Below are 20,113 nucleotides of genomic sequence, written 5' to 3' on the forward strand. Positions count from 1 at the left end.
TAATGTGATGTGAATGTGTGGACAGAAGACCACGTCGCAGCCTTGCAAATCTCTTCAATAGTGGCTGACTTCAAGTGGGCCACTGACGCTGCCATGGCTCTGACACTATGAGCCGTGACATGACCCTCAAGAGCCAGCCCAGCCTGGGCGTAAGTGAAGGAAATGCAATCTGCTAGCCAATTGGAGATGGTGCGTTTCCCGACAGCGACCCCTAGCCTGTTAGGGTCGAAAGAAACAAACAATTGGGCGGACTGTCTGTGGGGCTGTGTCCGCTCCAAGTAGAAGGCCAATGCTCTCTTGCAGTCCAATGTGTGCAACTGACGTTCAGCAGGGCGGGTATGCGGCCTGGGGAAGAATGTTGGCAAGACAATTGACTGGTTAAGATGGAACTCCGACACCACCTTCGGCAGGAACTTTGGGTGGGTGCGGAGCACTACTCTGTTGTGATGAAATTGGTATATGGAGCATGAGCTACTAGGGCTTGAAGCTCACTGACCCTACGAGCTGAAGTAACTGCCACCAAGAAAATGACCTTCCAGGTCAAGTACTTCAGATGGCAGGTATTCAGTGGCTCAAAAGGAGGTTTCATCAGCTGGGTGAGGACGACGTTGAGATCCCATGACACTGTAGGAGGCTTGATAGGGGGCTTTGACAAAAGCAAGCCTCTCATGAATCGAACGACTAAAGGCTCTCCAGAGATGGCTTTACCTTCCACACGATAATGGTAAGCACTAATCGCACTAAGGTGATTCCTTACTGAGTTGGTCTTGAGACCAGACTCTGATAAGTGCAGAAGGTATTCAAGCAGGTTCTGTGCAGGACAAGAACGAGGTTCTAGGGCCTTGCTCTCACACCAAACGACAAACCTCCTCCACTTGAAAAAGTAACTCTTTTTAGTGGAATCCTTCCTAGAGGCAAGCAAGACCCGGGAGACACCCTCAGACAGACCCAACGCAGCGAAGTCTACGCCCTCAACATCCAGGCCGTGAGAGCCAGGGATTGAAGGTTGGGGTGCAGCAACGCTCCGTCGTTCTGCGAAATGAGAGTCGGAAAACACTCCAATCTCCACGGTTCTTCTGAGGACAACTCCAGAAGAAGAGGGAACCAGATCTGACGGGGCCAAAAGGGCGCTATCAGAATCATGGCGCCGCGGTCTTGCTTGAGCTTCAGTAAGGTCTTCCCCACCAAAGGTATGGGAGGATAAGCATACAGGAGGCCGGTCCCCCAATGAAGGAGAAAGGCATCTGACGCTAGCCTGCCGTGTGTCTGAAGTCTGGAACAGAACAGAGGCAGCTTGTGGTTGGTCTGAGAGGCGAAAAGATCCACCGAGGGGGTGCCCCACTCTCGGAAGATCTTGCGTACCACTCTGGAATGGAGCGACCACTCGTGCGGTTGCATGACTCTGCTCAGTCTGTCGGCCAGACTGTTGTTTACGCCTGCCAGGTACGTGGCTTGGAGGAGAATGCCGAACCGACACGCCCAACGCCACATCCCGACGGCCTCCTGACACAGGGGGCGAGATCCGGTGCCCCCCTGCTTGTTGACGTAATACATTGCAACCTGATTGTCTGTCCGAATTTGGATAATTTGGCAGGACAGCCGATCTCTGAAAGCCTTCAGTGCGTTCCAGATCGCTCGGAGCTCCAGGAGGTTGATCTGCAGATCCTTTTCCTGGAGGGACCACAGACCCTGGGTGTGAAGCCCATCGACATGAGCTCCCCACCCCAGGCGAGATGCATCCGTCGTCAACACTTTCGTGGGCTGTGGAATTTGAAATGGACGTCCCAGTGTCAAATTGGTCCGGATGGTCCACCAGAGCAGTGAAGTGCGGCAACAGGTGGAGAGGCGGATGACATCTTCTAGATTCCCGGTGGCTTGGAACCACTGGGAAGCTAGGGTCCATTGAGCAGATCTCATGTGAAGACGAGCCATGGGAGTCACATGAACTGTGGAGGCCATATGACCCAGAAGTCTCAACATCTGCCGAGCTGTGATCTGCTGAGACGCTCTGGTCTGCGAAGCCAGGGCCAGGAGATTGGTGGCCCTCGCTTCGGGAAGGTAGGCCTGAGCCGTCTGGGTATTCAGCAGAGCTCCTATGAATTCCAGAGACTGGGTTGGCTGGAGATGGGACTTTGGGTAATTTATCACAAACCCCAGCAGCTCCAGAAGCTGAATAGTGCACTGCATGGACCGGAGGGCTCCTGCCTCCGAGGTGTTCTTGACCAGCCAATCGTCGAGATATGGGAACACGTGCACTCCCAGCTTGCGTAGGTAGGCCGCTACCACCACGAGGCACTTGGTAAACACTCGTGGGGCAGAGGCGAGCCCAAAGGGCAGCACACAATACTGAAAGTGCCGTGCGCCCAGGCGGAATCTGAGATACTGTCTGTGAGCTGGCAGTATCGGTATGTGAGTATATGCGTCCTTTAAATCCAGGGAACATAGCCAATCGTTTTTCTGAATCATTGGCAGAAGGGTGCCCAAGGAAAGCATCCTGAACTTTTCTTTGACCAGGAATTTGTTCAGGCCTCTCAGGTCTAGGATGGGACGCATCCCCCCTGTTTTCTTTTCCACAAGGAAGTACCTGGAATAGAATCCCTGCCCTTCCTGCCCGGGTGGTACGGGCTCGACCGCATTGGCGCTGAGAAGGGCGGAGAGTTCCTCTGCAAGTACCTGCTTGTGATGGGAGCTGAAAGACTGAGCTCCCGGAGGACAATTTGGAGGCAGGGAGGCCAAATTCAGGGCGTATCCGCACCGCACTATTTGGAGAACCCACTGGTCGGAGGTTATGAGAGGCCACCTTTGGTGAAAAATTTTAACCTCCCTCCGACCGGCAGATCGTCCGGTACGGACACTTGTAGGGCGGCTATGTTCCCGTGGATCCAGTCAAAAGCCCGTCCCCGGCTTTTGCTGTGGAGGCGCAGGGGGCTGCTTAGGCGCACGCTGTTGACGAGAACGAGCGCGCTGGGGCTGTCCCTGTGCCTGACGAGGCCTTCGGGCCGGCTGGTTGTACCTACGCTTCGCAAAAGAATAGGGTGCAGCCTGCCGGGCCCGGGAAAAACGTCCACCTGTGGAGGTGGATGCTGAAGGTGCCCGGTGGGAGAGCTTGTCGAGAGCAGTTTCCCGCTGATGCAGTTGGTCCACCATCTGCTCGACCTTCTCACCAAAAATGTTATCCCCCCGGCAAGGGACGTCGGCCAGTCTCTGCTGGGTGCGGTTGTCCAGGTCAGAGGCACGCAGCCATGAGAGCCTGCGCATCACTATACCTTGGGCTGCAGCACGAGATGCCACGTCATAGGTGTCATAGATACCCCTGGACAGGAACTTTCTGCACGCCTTCAGCTGCCTGACCACCTCCTGATAAGGCCTGGACTGCTCCGGCGGGAGCTTCTCGACCAGGTCCGCCAGTTGCTGCACATAGGTCCGCATGTGAATGCTCATATAGAGCAGGTATGATTGGATGCGGGTCACGAGCATGGAGGATTGGTAGGCCTTCCTCCCAAACGAGTCCACAGTGCGAGACTCCCGCCCCGGGGGCGCAGAGGCGGTATCCCTCGAACTCCGTGCCCTCTTGAGAGCAGAATCCACGACCGCTGAGTCATGGGGCAATTGTGGCCGCATTAGCTCTGGGTCGGAGTGGATCCTGTACTGGGACTCCGCTTTCTTGGGAATGGTGGGGTTAGTTAATGGTCGCACCCAGTTCCGAAGCAGCGTCTCCTTAAGGACATTGTGCAGCGGCACCGTGGAGGACTCTCTAGGTGGTGATGGATAGTCGAGGACCTCGAGCATCTCGGCCCTCGGCTCTTCCACAGAGACCACGGGGAAGGGAATGCTAATAGACATATCCCGCACAAAGGAGGCAAAGGAGAGACTCTCAGGAGGTGAGAGTTTCCTCTCCGGTGAAGGCGTGGGGTCCGAGGGAAGGCCCGTAGACTCCTCTGAGGAGAAATATCTAGGGTCCTCCTCTTCCCCCCACGAGTCCTCATCCTCGGTGTCGGACATAAGCTCATGTAGCTGAGTCCTGAACCGGGCCCGGCTCGACGTCGAGGCACCAAGGTCTCGGTGTCATCGAGCGGTGGACTCCCGCGCCGGCGGGGACGGAGCTCCCTCCATCGACGTCGACGGGGACTCCACCTGCGTGGCGGTCGAGACCGGCACCGCAAGCGGCGGCGGTGTCGACGGCCCCGGCGCCGGGCTAGAGCTCGCCGGCGCCACAGTCATCGGCGCTGAGGGCGCAAGCACCCCCGGCGCCGGCACAGCCTGGCGCATCAGCCCTTCCAGGATCCCCGGAAGGATGGCTCTGAGGCACTCGTCCAGGCCCGCTGCCGGGAAAGGCGGTGGGGGCCGGTAGGGGTGTCGGCGCCAGAAGCTGCTGGGGGCCAGGAGACGGCACCGAGGTGCCGGAACCCCGACGCGTCGGTACCTCCACAACCGACGGAGACCTCTCCTCTCGACGATGACGCTTCGGCGTCGCCTCCTCTCCGATATCCGGATGCACCGAGGGCGACCGGTGACGACGCTTCTTATCTTTCTTACGATGCCCGTCACCGGCGCCGGAAGGCATGGAGGAGGAGGAGGTCGATCCCCCTCGGTCTCGAGGTACCGGGTCAGACAGGGTTCGGTCCCATGGCCCACGAGTTGAGGGAGTGACCGGGGCCGACTGCCCACGCGGCCTCTCACCCCCACTCTCACCGGAGGACCGGCTGGCCGACGGGACCTGTTCTCCTGGAGTCGCTCCCATCGGTGCCGATGTCTCGGGCATCGATACCGGTACCGAAGGGCCGGGTGTCGATACCGATGCCTTCGAGGTCGACGTGCCGGCGCAAGTTCCAAAAAGACGGTCCCGCAGAACTTGCCTCGCAACCTGAGTCCGTTTCCGGAGACCGAGACACAGAGAACACGACTTGATATTGTGCTCCGGCCCGAGGCACTGGAGGCACCAAGCGTGGGTGTCGGTCTGCGAGATCGGCCGGCCGCAGCGACCACACTTTTTAAATCCACTCGGGACCTTCGAGGACATCGACGGAAAAATCGCGTCGGCGAAGTCAAAGTCGTCAATGGTGGCTGAAATCACACCACGAAAAAGGAAAACGACCGTGCGGCCACTAGGCCACAACGCAGCGTCCCCGCTGGAAGCGAGGGAAAAAAGGGAGCACGTGCTCCACACGCGCAGGGTTTCTTTTTTTTTTTTTTAAAGAAACCGGACGGTAACTAAACCGAAATAAACAAAGAAAAAGCACGATCGGCGTAAACGCGATCGAAAATCCGGCGGCTGAATCAGAGAGAGCGGCGGGGCACGACTCTCTCCAGACACGGAAAAAAAGGAACTGGCGGGAGCGGTCGCGCACGGGCGGGAAGACGGCCGCGCATGCGCGGTGGGCGTGCCCTGCGTGCCGACCGTCCCTCGAAGCTTTTTTCCGGTTGGTGGGGGCTGCCGCGGACGTCACCCAGTCGTGAGAACAAGCAGCCTGCTTGTCCTCGGAGAATGATAGGTACGGGCGGAGAAAGGGATCTTGGGGTGATAGTATCTGAGGATTTGAAGGCGACGAAACAGTGTGACAAGGCGGTGGCCGTAGCTAGAAGGTTGTTAGGCTGTATAGAGAGAGGTGTGACCAGCAGAAGAAAGGGGGTGTTGATGCCCCTGTATAAGTCGTTGGTGAGGCCCCACCTGGATTATTGTGTTCGGTTTTGGAGGCCGTATCTTGTTAAGGATGTAAAAAGTATTGAAGCGGTGCAAAGAAAAGCTACGAGAATGGTATGGGATTTGCGTTACAAGACGTATGAGGAGAGACTTGCTGAACTAAACATGTATACTCTGGAGGAAAGGAGAAACAGGGGTGATATGATACAGACGTTCAAATATTTGAAAGGTATTAATCCGCAAACGAACCTTTTCCGGAGATAGGAAGGTGGTAGAATGAGAGGACATGAAATGAGATTGAAGGGGGGCAGACTCAAGAAAAATGTCAGGAAGTATTTTTTCACGGAGAGAGTAGTGGATGCTTGGAATGCCCTCCCGCGGGAGGTGGTGGAAATGAAAACGGTAACGGAATTCAAACATGCGTGGGATAAGCATAAAGGAATCCTGTGCCGAAGGAATGGATCCTCAGGAGCTTAGTCAGGATTGGGAGGCGGGGCTGGTGGTTGGGAGGCGGGGATAGTGCTGGACAGACTTGTACGGTCTGTGCCAGGGCCGGTGGTGGGCAGCGGGACTGGTGGCTGGGAGGCGGGGATAGTGTTGGACAGACTTGTACGGTCTGTGCCGGAGCCGGGGTTGGGAGGTGGGGATGGTGCTGGGCAGACTTGTGCGGTCTGTGCCGGAGCCGGTGGTTGGGAGGAGGGGTGGGTGGTTGGGAGGCGGGGATAGTGCTGGGCAGACTTATACGGTCTGTGCCCTGAAGAGCACAGGTACAAATCAAAGTAGGGTATACACAAAAAGCAGCAAATATGAGTTATCTTGTTGGGCAGACTGGATGGACCGTGCAGGTCTTTTTCTACCGTCATCTACTATGTTACTATGATACAGTGGCATTATAATATCCTCATTTTTGTTTTCCATCCCTTTCCTAATAATACCTAACATTCTATTTGCTTTCTTAGCTGCAGCAGCACACTGAGCAGAAGATTTCAATGTATTATCAATGATGACTCCCAGGTGCCTTTCTCGTTCCGTAACTCCTAACGCTGAACCTTGCATGATGTAGCTATAGTTTGGGTTCCTCTTTCCCACATACATCACTTTGCACTTGCTCACATTAAACGTCATCTGCCATTTGGAGTCTCCTAGTCTCGCAAGATCTTCCTGCAACTTTTCACAATCTTCTGGCAATTTGACGACCTTGAACAACTTTGTGTCATCAGCAAATTTGATAACCTCGCTAGTTACCCCCACCTCCAGGTCATTTATGAAAATGTTAAAAAGCAACGGTTCCAGCACAGATCCCTGAGGGACCCCACTAACTACCCTTCTCCATTGTGAATAGTGACCAGTTAACCCTACTCTCTGTTTCCAACCAGTTTTTAATCCATAACAATACACTACTCTGATCCCATGACCTGGGGACCAGGTGGAGCCGCAGCGGAAGGCATGGTAGGCACAGGCACCCCCGATGCACATCGCTCCATAAAAGCTTCCAAAAGCTCTGGGAGCAAGGACCGGAGTTGCTCTTTGAGAGCTGACATCGGCAAAGGCTGTGGGGCCGGTGTGGGCTCAGGTTACCTAACTGCCTGGGGTGTGGGAGCAGGCTGCTGGGAGACGTGCATGCCGGCACCTCTTGAATGAAAGGGAAGCGCCTCCTGGTGCTGACGCTTGTTGGGAACCAGATCCCTCAACGTCCCGGAGCTCCCGGCACGGTGCGGAGATAGGTGTCAGTGCTTCTTGGCCTTTGCCCGATGCACCTCACCGAGACTCTTTGGTGCAGAGGACGACGTGGAATCCTCACAACGCCTCGGGGTCGGGTCCAACAACGGTGGGTCCCGGGGGGAGGCCTCAAGACAGGTGGAGACCCACTCGGTGTATCATTGCTCCCAGTGTATTGGGGTCTCTGAGCAGCCATCCCTACCTCCAATTTCGACGTCGACTCCACTGACCTCGATGCTGATGTTGAAGGACTGGACCGTGCTCCAAAAAGTTTTTCTCTCTGACCCTCTCAGGCAATTTGAATCCTCTTCTTCATACGAAAGCAGAGGGCACAACTCTCCGGGCTATGGTCGGGCCCAAGGCACTGGATATACCAAGAAAGGGTATCTGTGTCCGAGACGGTCTGGTTGCACAGAGTACAGCGTTTGAAAGCTACTGGGAGTCTTTGATGACATGGAAGGGAAGATTGCTCTGGCTAAATCAAAAAACACAATTGTGCTAGGAAAAAAAAGAGCACAAAAAAGGGAGAGACCCGGCCGAGCAGGCCTAAGGACTAAAAAGAAAGGAAACTTAAATGCGGGTCTAAGAACTAGGAAATAAAGGGAAAACATTTTTTTTTAAACAAAAAAATAAGACAAAAAGGGGCGAAAATGCCAAAACACAGCAAAAAAGACACTGAAAGGCTCTTTCCCATGCGAAAAAAGGAGCCACAGAAAAAACTGCTGCTCCTCACGCAGAAAAAGAACTGAGGATCGCAGTCGCACGACGGGCAGGAAAGCACTCCACGCATGCACAGTGCAGTGCACGCGCCAAAAGGCTCTAGCAAAACCTTTTTTCTTTTTGCTATGCAATATGCTGGTTCCCAGGCCAATGCGGATCGTCGACCCACTTGTGAGAAGGATACAGCCTGCTTGTCCTCGGAGAAATTCTTTTACTTATTTGACAGGTTTTTAATTTATTTGAAAGGTTCCCATATGTAGATATAAATATCATGAAATAAAAAGGGAATATCACTAAAACAGATTAAAATATCATGAAATAAAAAGGGAATATCACTAAAACAGATTAAAATATGATTGTAACTGGTGAAAACAGCACTAATAAAGGCTATATTTTGTGCTCATTTTTCTACATTGTTCTATACAATACAGTAATACATGGCTAAATTTCAGTGAGGATATCCTGTTTTCTGCCTTGGCAAGTCTGGTGTTATAAAGATTGGAAGTAAAATTAAACTTTCTTTTCATTGGAGCACACAGAATCACATCTTCGCCTTATCTCTTTTGTATAAATGGATTAATCTGTTTTGAGCAAGTTTCAGGATAAGTGGTTTTCATAAGTCAAAATAATAAAAATAAATATTTTATTTCATGCAGATATCTCACTTGTTTAAACATAACCAAATGGGCTATAAGCACCTAATGCAGTCCATTGGGTTTCTTATATTTTGTCCATGTGATGACTTATACTATGCCAGAACTGGAAATACATTGAGACAGAATACAGTAACAATCAAAACTTAACATTTGGGTAATAACTGAGAAAATGCTGCTGAAAAATGACTTGAAGAAGGAATAAATATATATCACAGAACTGGATAATGTTGGCACATTTAGACTGACTCTGGACTTCTGCATGAAAGTAGCTTTGCCCTCACTATTGAATCTCTTTCTGGATTTCATATCGAATACATGTGTTTCCACCCAGAACCTTCTTATAGCAGGAGATATCAACCTTAACTTGGAAGATACTAACTCAAGCAATGTACGCGAATGCAAAGACTTCCTCCAACTATGGGAGCTCCACTGGCCAAACATACAACCCACCCATAACAAAGGACATACACTAGATATCATCACCCACAAATTCTCATCAGAATCAAATCTCACACTAATAGATACAAAATGGACAGCCAGGCCATGGTCCGATCACTACAGTGCAAACCTTTCCCTCCACTGGAGAACAAAAAAGACACAACAAAAACAAAAACAACAAACCTACACTACGAGAGGCAAAATAGACCCACTAATATTCTGGCAACAAGTATATACCGACAAATAGACAACACCTACAGACTAACCCCAATTTCTTCTAGAATGGGTTAACAGATGCAGAACAATACTAGATAATATAGCACCACTCCAAACCAGAACCTCACATGGAAAAAACTCAATACCATGGTTCAACGAAGAACTGAAGGAACTAAAATCACAGGTCAGAAGACTAGAAAGAGCATGGAGAAAGAAAAAAGACGAAAATACACTCAAAGACTGGAAACAACTACAAAGAAAATACAAATACACTATCAGACAAACTAAAAGGACGTATTACAAAACCAAAATAGGACCAAACTACAAGGATACACATAAACTCTTCTCACTTGTAAACAATCTCCTAAACACCAATACGGTCACCTCCAATAATACAGATACCCCTTCAGCAACCACTCTTGCAAATTACTTCAAGGAAAAAATCATAAAGCTCCGACTCATGATGCCTACCAATACAACAGATTACACAACTATCCTTGAATGCCTAGACCCAAAACTCGGGGAATACCCAGCAGATCGATCTTGGACCAACTTTGACAAGCTTTCATCAAATTGAGAATACGCCAAATCGCAATGCAAATTAGACATTTGTCCTAATAGTCTAATAAGAACCACACCCAAACAATTCAAAACAGATCTCAAGAACCACGTAAATTACAGACTCCAAAATGTGCTCTTTCCCCAGGATAAAGGAAACATCCTACTTACTCCGCTACCGAAAGATACCAAGAAAAGCACAATGGACCTAACCAACTATCGCCCAGTAGCATCTATTCCACTTATAACCAAACTCATGGAAGGCATAGTGACGAAACAACTTACTGAATACTTAAATAAACACTCAATACTGCATGAGTCTCAATCAGGATTTCGGTCAAATCACAGCACCGAAACTGTTCTAGTGTCCACAATGAATTCATTTAAACAAGCAATTGCAACTGGTAACAACATACTCCTCCTACAATTCGACATGTCCAGTGCCTTTGACATGGTCAATCATGAAATACTACTACATATACTAGAATACTTTGGAGTAGGAGGCACAGTTCTCAAATGGTTCAAAGGATTCTTGACCACAAGATCATATCAAGTAACAACAAAGGCGAACAGATCACTCCCATGGATACCTGAATGTGGAGTTCCCCAAGGATCCCCCCTCTCACCAACATTATTCAACCTAATGATGATACCTTTAACCAAATTTCTAGCCAACCAAAACCTCAACCCCTACATATATGCGGACGACGTCACAATTTACATCCCGTTCAAACATGAGCTAAATGAAATCACCAACGAGATCAACCAAAGCCTCCAAATAATACACACCTGGACCGATGCATTCCAACTAAAACTTAATGCAGAAAAAACACGTCTTGTATTTACCTCTCAATATAACACAAAAAACTTCACCACCATAACTACACCATACTGTTCTCTTCCTGTCTCACAAAACTTGAAAATTCTTAAAGTCACCATTGATCGAAACCTCACTCTTGATACCCATGTAAAAAACACTACAAAAAAGATGTTCTACTCCATGTGGAAACTCAAAAGAGTAAAACCTTTCTTCCCGAGATACATCTTCCGTACCTTGGTCCAGTCAATGGTAATAAGTCATTTGGATTACTGCAACGCACTGTACGCTGGCTGCAAAGAACAGACTATCAAAAAATTCCAAACTGCCCAGAATACTGCCGCCAGACTCATATTTGGAAAAACTAAATATGAAAGTGCAAAACCCTTAAGAGAAAAACTTCACTGGCTCCCACTTAAGGAATGCATTGCATTCAAGATCTGCACAATTGTACACAAAATCATTCACGCAGACGCCCCAACTTATATGCTAAACCTCGTGGACCAACCTCCCAGAACGCCACAAGATCATCTCGCAAATTTCTCAACCTGTACTTCCCCAGCTGTAAAGGACTAAAATACAAGCTGATGCATGCCACCTCCTTCTCTTACACAAGCACGCAGTTATGGAATGCATTACCCATAGACCTGAAAACAACTGACGAAATAACTATCTTTCGCAAATCACTAAAAACATATTTCTTCAACAAGGCCTACAACGAGAACCCACAGCCACACTAATCCACTTCACCAACCCATTCAGCTATGAAAGCACACCTTCTATAAATACTCTTTTAAATCCCTTCCTCTCCTCTCTTCCCTTAATTTATCTCTACACAATACTAATTATACCTGATATACTGGATTAACCATGTTAACAATACTATGTAAGCCACATTGAGACTGCAAATAGGTGGGAAAATGTGGGATACAAATGCAATAAATAAATAAATACATACATAGTAGTAATAAACAACAATAGGTGTAATTTTATAATATACTACTGCAATCCACAAAACAAAAGGAACAAGTTCCCACAAACCATCTTTCTCTTTTCATCTAGGTACAGAAAAAAAGATTTTAAATGCTCCCAGGTTTCAACCTAATTCATGTTTGATGTACGATATAAATGTCATAAAATAAGTAACTAAAAAATAGATAGAAACTCATGTTGAGCAAATGATTTTCATAACATAATGTTTGTTTTAGTAGTGCTTTACCAGGAGAAAAAAATGTCTGCACGAATACATGTGCTAGGGAGTCCCTATACCCAGCCCCTCCAAATGACACACAGATTACAATTTACAACAAATTACAACTCTACCTACGAAAAGTTATTCCATTATTATATTTCCTCTGACCTTTGTGTACATCCATATGCTGCACAAGCTGGCATGTTTGAAAATATAAGTGAGATTAAATAAAAATGCTACCAGCAATAAAGAATGACAATGTAGATGCAGCAGCTCATATGTTAGTTTGCTTTGTTTTGAATGTATGCAGAATGACGGTCGTGCAGGTAAGGAGAAACACAGTGACTTCAACTTTTTGACGTCATGCCATCTCCTGTTCTCAATCAAACCTCCTTGGATTTCTCACCCCATGTTCTCCAAGGACAGCTGCACTCCTAAGAGAGCACATGATGCATGAAACATTGTAATCAGCCATGCCTGTGGCCTCCTGATGGTGTTATAGGAAAACTGCTCAGTATTTTGGATCAACTAAATGCAACAATAGAGAATTTACGGTTTTAAACAATTTATACGCGTACAGCTACGTACATCATCTGTGATGGAATTACCCCATTAATAAACAGGAGGTGGACATGTCTGTAAGAAAATCTGTAGCTCAAAATAGAGAAATGTCCATTACAGGACCCCCTCCCCCCACACACTCCTCCTTTCCCTGGCTGGAGGAGGGGTAGACAGTTGTGATAAATATAATGCCACTTTGATCAGTGATGACAAGGGATGAAAATGAGAGTTAGATGTGAAAATGGTAGTCAGTTATAGGACAGGGCTCCAGAGGGCAGAACTAACTTCATTACTAGATTAGCAGTAGTAATGAAGATGAATACTAGTGATCTGAGGATGGTGCACTGATGGAGGTTACCTTTGTTATCTAGTAGTTGTGTAACTCCCTGTCGATTAAGACTAGTATTGCCTCCCACTGCTGTAGCACGAGGTGGATCCGGAGGAGATGTCAACCCCAGCAGATCAGACTTCTGCAAACTGGCAATCCGAGACCTCCAGCTCATTTCTGCCTGCTGACATCAGAAAAGGCAACAGCACTTACCCCAGTACTTTGGTTAGTGAATGAACAGGGGGAGAAGGGAAGACATTGTCATGCCATACAAACATACAGGCGCAATTTCATAACACGGTGCTTATTTTATAAAGGCATAGTAGGCACCAGTGCATCTTTATTAAACAGCCACCTAAACAATGCCCAAAGGAACAAAGTTTACACCTGCTCTGAAGATGTAATCAATGTGCATGCTCAATTTGTTAAAAGTACACATACATTTGTCCACCATGCTGCCCCCAAACTATGCCCTCAGAAATGCTTGTGTGCAGGTCATGTACCTATATAGCAAAGATACTCACCTGTGCAGTATTTTCCGAGGACAACAGAACTGCTTATTCTTCACATGTGGGTAGACATCAGAGTCTACCTGCTGCGCGTTGCAGTGCGCACTGCACATGCTCGGATACCTTCTGCCCGCCATGCGAGCCATGTACCTCAGTTAAATCAAAAAGAATAACAAATAACTCCAAAGGGGAGTTGGGAGGGATTGCAAGAATAATCAGCCTGCTGTCCTCGGAGAACACCTGCTACAGGTAAGTATCTTCGCTTTCTCCTAGGACAAGCAGGTTGCTTATTCTCACATGTGGGGTATCCTAGCATCCAGGCTCACTCAAAACAATGAACATTGGTCAACTAGGCCTTGCAACGGAGAGGACATAGCATAGGTTAACCTGAAACTATATACAGCTAACTGAGAGTGCAGCCTGGAAGAGAATAAAACGGGCCTAGGTGGGTGGAGTTGGATTCTAAACTTCAAACAGATTCTGCAGCACTCACCGCCCAAACCAACTGTTGCGTTGGGTATCCTGCTGAAGGCAGTAGTGTAATGTGAATGTGTGGACAGATGACCATGTTGCAGCCTTGCAAACCTCTACAATGGAGACTGACGTTAAGTGAGCCACCGACGCAGCCATGACTCTAACATTATGAGCCATGACATGGCCCTCCAGAGTCAGACCAGCTTGGGCATAAGTGAAGGAAATGCAATCTGCTAGCCAATTGGAGATTGTGCATTTTCCAATGGCGACTCCCCTCCTGTTGGGATCGAAAGAAACAAACAACTGGGCAGACTGTCTGAAGGGCTTTGTCTGCTCCACGTAAAAGGCCAAAGCTCTCTTGCAGTCCAAGGTGTGCAAGCTGCTCTCGCCAGGGTGGGCATCAGGTCAGGGAAAAAATGTTGGCAAGACAACTGACTGGTTCAGATGGAACTCCAACACCACCTTTGGCAGGAACTTAGGGTGAGTGCGAATGACTACTCTGTTGTGATGAAACTTAGTAAAAGGTGCATCCACTACTAAGGCTTCAAGTTCACAGACCCTACGAACTGAAGTAACAGCCACCAAGAAAATGACCTTCCAGGTCAAGTATTTCAGATGGAAGGAATTTAGTGGCGCAAAAAGAGCTTTTATCAGCTGGGTGAGGACGTTGAGATCCCATGACACTGGTGGAGGTCTGACAGGGGGCTTTGACAAAAGCAAACCTCTCATGAAGTGAAAAACTAAATGCTGTCCAGAGATCGGCTTACCCTCTACACGCCGATGCACCAATTGCACTGAGATAAACCCTTACGGAGTTGGTCTTGAGACCAGACTCTGACAAGTATAGAAGGTATTCAAGTAGGGTCTGTGTAGGACAAGAGAGAGGATCTAGGGCCTTGCTGTCATACCAGACGGCAAACACCCTCTGAAAGACTCAAGGAAGAGAATTCTAAACTATCAACATCCAGACCGTGAGAGCCAGAGACTGGAGGTTGGGATGAAGAAGCAACCCCTTATTCTGAGGGATGAGAGTTGAAAAACACTCCAATCTCCATGGTTCTTCGAAGGACAACTCCAGAAAAAGAGGGAACCAAATCTGATGCGGCCAAAATGGCACAATCAAAATCATGGTTCCGCAGTCTTGCTGTAGTTTCAGCAAATTCCCACAAGAGGTATGGGAGGATACGCATACAGAAGGCCTGACCCCAATGTAGGAGAAAGGCATCCGAGGCTAGCCTGTCGTAGGCCTGAAGTCTGGAACAGAACTGAGGGACCATGTGATTGATCTGAGAAGAAGAAGAAGAGGGAATCAAATCTGACGTGCCCAGAAGGGTGCGATCAGGATCATGGTTCCACGGTCTTGCTTGAGTTTCAGCTAAGTCTTCCCTATTAGAGGTATGGGAGGATACGCATACAGAAGACCTATTCCCCAATGAAGGAGAAAGCGAAGCTACTTACCTGTAGCAGGTATTCTCCGAGGACAGCAGGCTGATTGTTCTCACATATGGGTGACGTCCACGGCAGCCCCAGGTTCGAAAAATATTCCTAGCAACAAAGGTTGCTAAAGCCTTCGAGCGCGCGCACCGCGCATGCGCAGCCATCTTCCCGCCCGTCGCGCAAGAGTCCCGCTTCAGTCAACTTATGAAGCAAAACCAAAGAAAGGAACAACTCCACAGGGGAGGCGGGCGGGCTGGTGAGAACAATCAGCCTGCTGTCCTCGGAGAATACCTGCTACAGGTAAGTAATTTCGCTTTCTCCAAGGACAAGCAGGCTGCTTGTTCTCACATATGGGTATCCCTAGCCCCCAGGCTCACTCAAAACAACAAACAGGGTCAACTAGGCCTCGCAACAGCTAGAACATAACAAAAATTGACCTACGAAGAAACATCTGAGAGTGCAGCCTGGAACAGAATAAAAATGGGGGGGGGGGGGGTGGAGTTGGATTCTAAACCCCAAACAGATTCTGCAGCACCGACTGCCCAAACCGACTGTCGCGTCGGCTATCCTGCTGAAGGCAGTAATGAGATGTGAACGTGAGGACTGATGACCATGTTGCAGCCTTGCAAATCTCTTAAATAGTGGCTGACTTCAAGTGGGCCACTGACGCTGCCATGGCTCTAACACTATGAGCCGTGACATGACCCTCAAGAGTCAGCCCAGCTTGGGCGTAAGTGAAGGAAATGCAATCTGCTAGCCAATTGGAAATGGTGCATTTCCCAACAGCCACTCCCCTTCTGTTGGGGTCTAAAGAAACAAACATTTGGGCGGACTGTCTGAAGGGGCTTGTCTGCTCCACATAGAAGGCCAATGCTCTCTTGCAGTCCAATGTATGCAACTGACGTTCAGCAGGGCGGGTAAAAAATGTTGGCAAGACAATTCACTGGTTCAGATGGAACTCCGACACCACCTTCGGCAAGAACTTAGGGTGCGTACGGAGGACTACTCTGTTATGATGAAATTTAGTATAAGGAGCATGGGCTACCAAGGCTTGAGGCTCACTGACTCTACGAGCTGAAGTAACAGCCACCAAGAAAATGACCTTCCAGGTCAAGTACTTCAGATGGCAGGAATCCAGTGGCTCAAAAGGAGGTTTCATCAGCTGAGTGAGAACGATGTTGAGATCCCATGACACTGGTGAAGGTTTGACAGGGGGCTTTGACAAAAGCAAACCTCTCATGAAGCGAACAATTAAAGGCTGTCCAGAGATAGGCTTACCCTCTACACGATAATGGAAAGCACTAATTGCACTAAGATGGACCCTTACGGAGTTGGTCTGACAAGTGCAGAAGGTATTCAAGCAGGGTCTGTGTAGGACAAGAGCGAGGATCTAGGGCATTGCTATCACACCAGACGGCAAACCTCCTCCATTTAAAGGAGTAACACCTCTTTGTGGAATCTTTCCTGGAAGCAAGCAAGACTTGGGAGACACCCTCCGAAAGACCCAAGGAGGCGAAATCTACGCCCTCAACATCCAGGCCGTGAGAGCCAGAGACTGGAGGTTGGAATGCAGAAGCAACCCCTCGTTCTGAGTGATGAGGGTTGGAAAACACTCCAATCTCCACGGTTCTTCGAAGGACAACTCCAGAAAAAGAGGGAACCAAATCTGATGCGGCCAAAATGGAGCAATCAGAATCATGGTTCCGCAGTCTTGCTGTAGTTTCAGCAAATTCCCACAAGAGGTATGGGAGGATACGCATACAGAAGGCCTGACCCCCAATGTAGGAGAAAGGCATCCGAGGCTAGCCTGTCGTAGGCCTGAAGTCTGGAACAGAACTGAGGGACCTTGTGATTGATCTGAGTGGCAAAAAGATCCACCGGGAGGGTGCCCCACACTCGGAAAATCTTACGGACAACTACCCTGTTGAGAGACCACTCGTGCGGTTGCATTATCCTGCTCAACCTGTCGGCCAGGCTGCTGTTTTCGCCTGCCAGATACGTGGCCTGGAGAAACATGCCGTGACGGTGAGCCCAAAGCCACATCTGGATGGCTTCCCGACACAGGGGGCGAGATCCGGTGCCCCCCTGTTTGTTGACATAGTACATGGCAACCTAGTTGTCTGTCTGAATTTGGATAATTTGATAGGACAGCCAATCTCTGAAATCCTTTAGAGCGTTCCAGATCGCTCGCAACTCCAGGAGATTGATCTGAAGACCTGATTCCTGAAGGGACCAAGCTCCCTGAGTGTGGAGCCCATCTATGTGAGCTCCCCACCCTAGCAGAGATGCATCCGTAGTCAGCACTTTTTGAGGCTGAGGAATTTGGAAGGGACGTCCCAAGGTCAAATTGAATCGAACTGTCCACCATCTCAGGGAGTTGTGAAAAGCAGTGGACAACAGGATTGCATCTTCTAGATCCCCTGCAGCTTGACACCACTGGGAAGCTAGGGTCCACTGAGCAGATCTCATGTGAAGACGTGCCGTCGGAGTCACATGAACTGTGGAGGCCATATGGCCCAGAAGTCTCAACATCTGCCGAGCTGTGATCTGCTGAGACGCTCTGGCCAAGGAAACTAGGGACAGAAGGTTGTCCACCCTCGCCTCGGGAAGATAGGCCTGAGCTGTCTGAGAGTCCAGCAGAGCTCCAATGAATTCTAGTTGTTGAACTGGAAGGAGATGGGACTTTGGGTAATTTATAACAAACCCGAGTAGCTCCAGGAGTTTGAGAGCCATCTGCATGGACTGGAGAGCTCCTGCCTCGGAGCTGTTCTTCATCAGCCAATCATCGAGATACGGGGACACATGCACTCCCAGCCTGCGTAGCGACGCTGCAACAACCGCCAAGCATTTGGTGAACACCTGGGGCGCAGAGGCGAGCCCAAAGGGCAGCACATAATACTGAAAGTGCTGTGTTCCCAGACGGAATCGAAGATACTGCCTGTGAGCTGGCAGTATCGGGATGTAAGTATAAGCATCCTTCAAGTCCAGGAAGCATAAGCCAGTCGTTTTTCTGAATCATGGGAAGAAGGGTGCCCAGGGAAAGCATCCTGAACCTTTCTCGAATCAGGTATTTCTTCAGGGCCCTTAGGTCTAGGATGGGATACATCCCCCCTGTTTTCTTTTGCACAAGGAAGTACCTGGAATAGAATCCCAGCCCTTCTTGCCCCGGTGGCACAGGCTCGACCGCATTGGCGCTGAGAAGAGCGGAGAGTTCCTCTGCAAGTTCCTGCCTGTGCTGGAAGCTGAAGGACTGAGCTCCTGGTGGGCAATTTGGAGGTTTGGAGATCAAATTGAGGGAGTATCCTAACCGGACTATTTGAAGAACCCACCAATCGGAGGTTACAAGAGGCCACCTTTGGTGAAAAAATTTTAACCTCCCCCCGACCGGTAGATCGTCCGGCACGGACACTTTTATTGCGGCTATGCTCGCCTGGCGCCAGTCAAAAGCCCGCCCCTTGCTTTTGTTGGGGCGCTGCAGGGGCCTGTTGAGGCGCACGCTGTTGACGTCAACGAGCGCGCTGGGTTTGAGCCTGAGCAGGCTGGCGAGAAGGTGGATTGTACCTACACTTAGAGTAAGCATAGGGAGCATTCCTCCTTCCCCCGTAAAAACATCTACCTGATGAAGAAGATGCTGAAGGCGTCCGGTGGGAGAGTTTGTCAAATGCGGTTTCCCGCTGGTACCACCTGTTCCACTTTCTTGCCGAAAATATTATACCCCCGGCAAGGAACATCCGCAAGCCGCTGCTGGACTCGATTGTCTAGGTCAGAGGCACGCAGCCATGAGAGTCTGCGCATCACTATACCCTGAGCAGCGGCTCTGGACGCTACATCAAAAGAATCGTAAGTACCCCTGGACAGGAATTTACGACACGCCTTCAGCTGCCTGACCACCTCCTGAAAAGGCCTGGCCTTCTCCGAAGGGAGCTGATCAACCAGCTCCGCCAGTTGTTTCACATTGTTCTGCAAGTGAATGCTCGTGTAGAACTGGAAGGACTGGATTTTGGAGAGGAGTATAGCTGACTGATAGGCCTTCCTCCCAAAAGAGTCCAAAGTCCGAGCCTCCCGTCCCGGGGGCGCCGAGGCGAAATCTCTCGTACTTTTGGCTCTCTTGAGAGCAGAATCCACAACCCCCAAGTCATGAGGCAACTGGGCCTTCATCAACTCCGGGTCCCCGTGAATCCTATACTGGGATTCAACCTTCTTAGGAATGGTGGGGTTAGATAGTGGTTTCATTCAGTTCCTCAACAGTGTCTGCTTAAGGACATTATGGAGAGGAACAGTGGATGACTCCTTAGGTGGCGAAGGATAGTCCAGGACCTCGAACATCTCAGCCCTGGGCTCATCCTCAGTAACCACCGGGAAGGGAATGGCCGTAGACATTTCCCGGACAAAGGACGAGAAAGACAAACTCTCCGGGGGAGAAAGCTTTCTCTCTGGTGATGGAGTAGGATCAGAGGGAAGGCCACAAGACTCCTCAGAAGAGAAATATCTTGGGTCTTCCTCTGCCTCCCACGAAGCCTCTCCTTCGGTATCGGACTGAAGTTCTCTGACTGCAGTACGAAGCCGAGCCCATCTCGACGCCGAGGAGCTATGTCCTCGATGGCGATGCCGAGAAGTTTCCAGTGCCGGCGGCGATGAAGCTCCCTCCATCGACGTCGAGTCAACTCAGAGGAGGCAGCCGAGGCCGATGCCGTAGGCGACACCAACGTCAAGGGCCTCACCACAGGCGGGAAGCCAGCTGCCACATCTATCGATGGTACCGCAAGCACCTGCGGTACCGGAACAGACAGTCGCAGCTGCCTTTCCAGGATCCCTGGAAGAATGGCGTGGAGGCGCTCGTCAAGAGT

General features: G+C 49.6%; 1 protein-coding gene across 1 annotated transcript in view; it reads right to left on the reverse strand.

Moving 5' to 3' along the window:
- The window catches only part of LOC115468956 (protein phosphatase 1 regulatory subunit 12A-like), a 489,777-nt gene that overhangs the window by 143,661 nt on the left and 326,003 nt on the right, over window positions 1–20,113 (reverse strand). Inside the window, 1 exon segment of the mRNA XM_030201143.1 lies at window positions 12,877–13,030. Within this exon segment, the coding sequence (XP_030057003.1) occupies window positions 12,877–13,030 (154 nt within the window).

Source organism: Microcaecilia unicolor, chromosome 4 (assembly GCF_901765095.1).
Source record: "Microcaecilia unicolor chromosome 4, aMicUni1.1, whole genome shotgun sequence".
Lineage (NCBI taxonomy): Eukaryota > Metazoa > Chordata > Amphibia > Gymnophiona > Siphonopidae > Microcaecilia > Microcaecilia unicolor.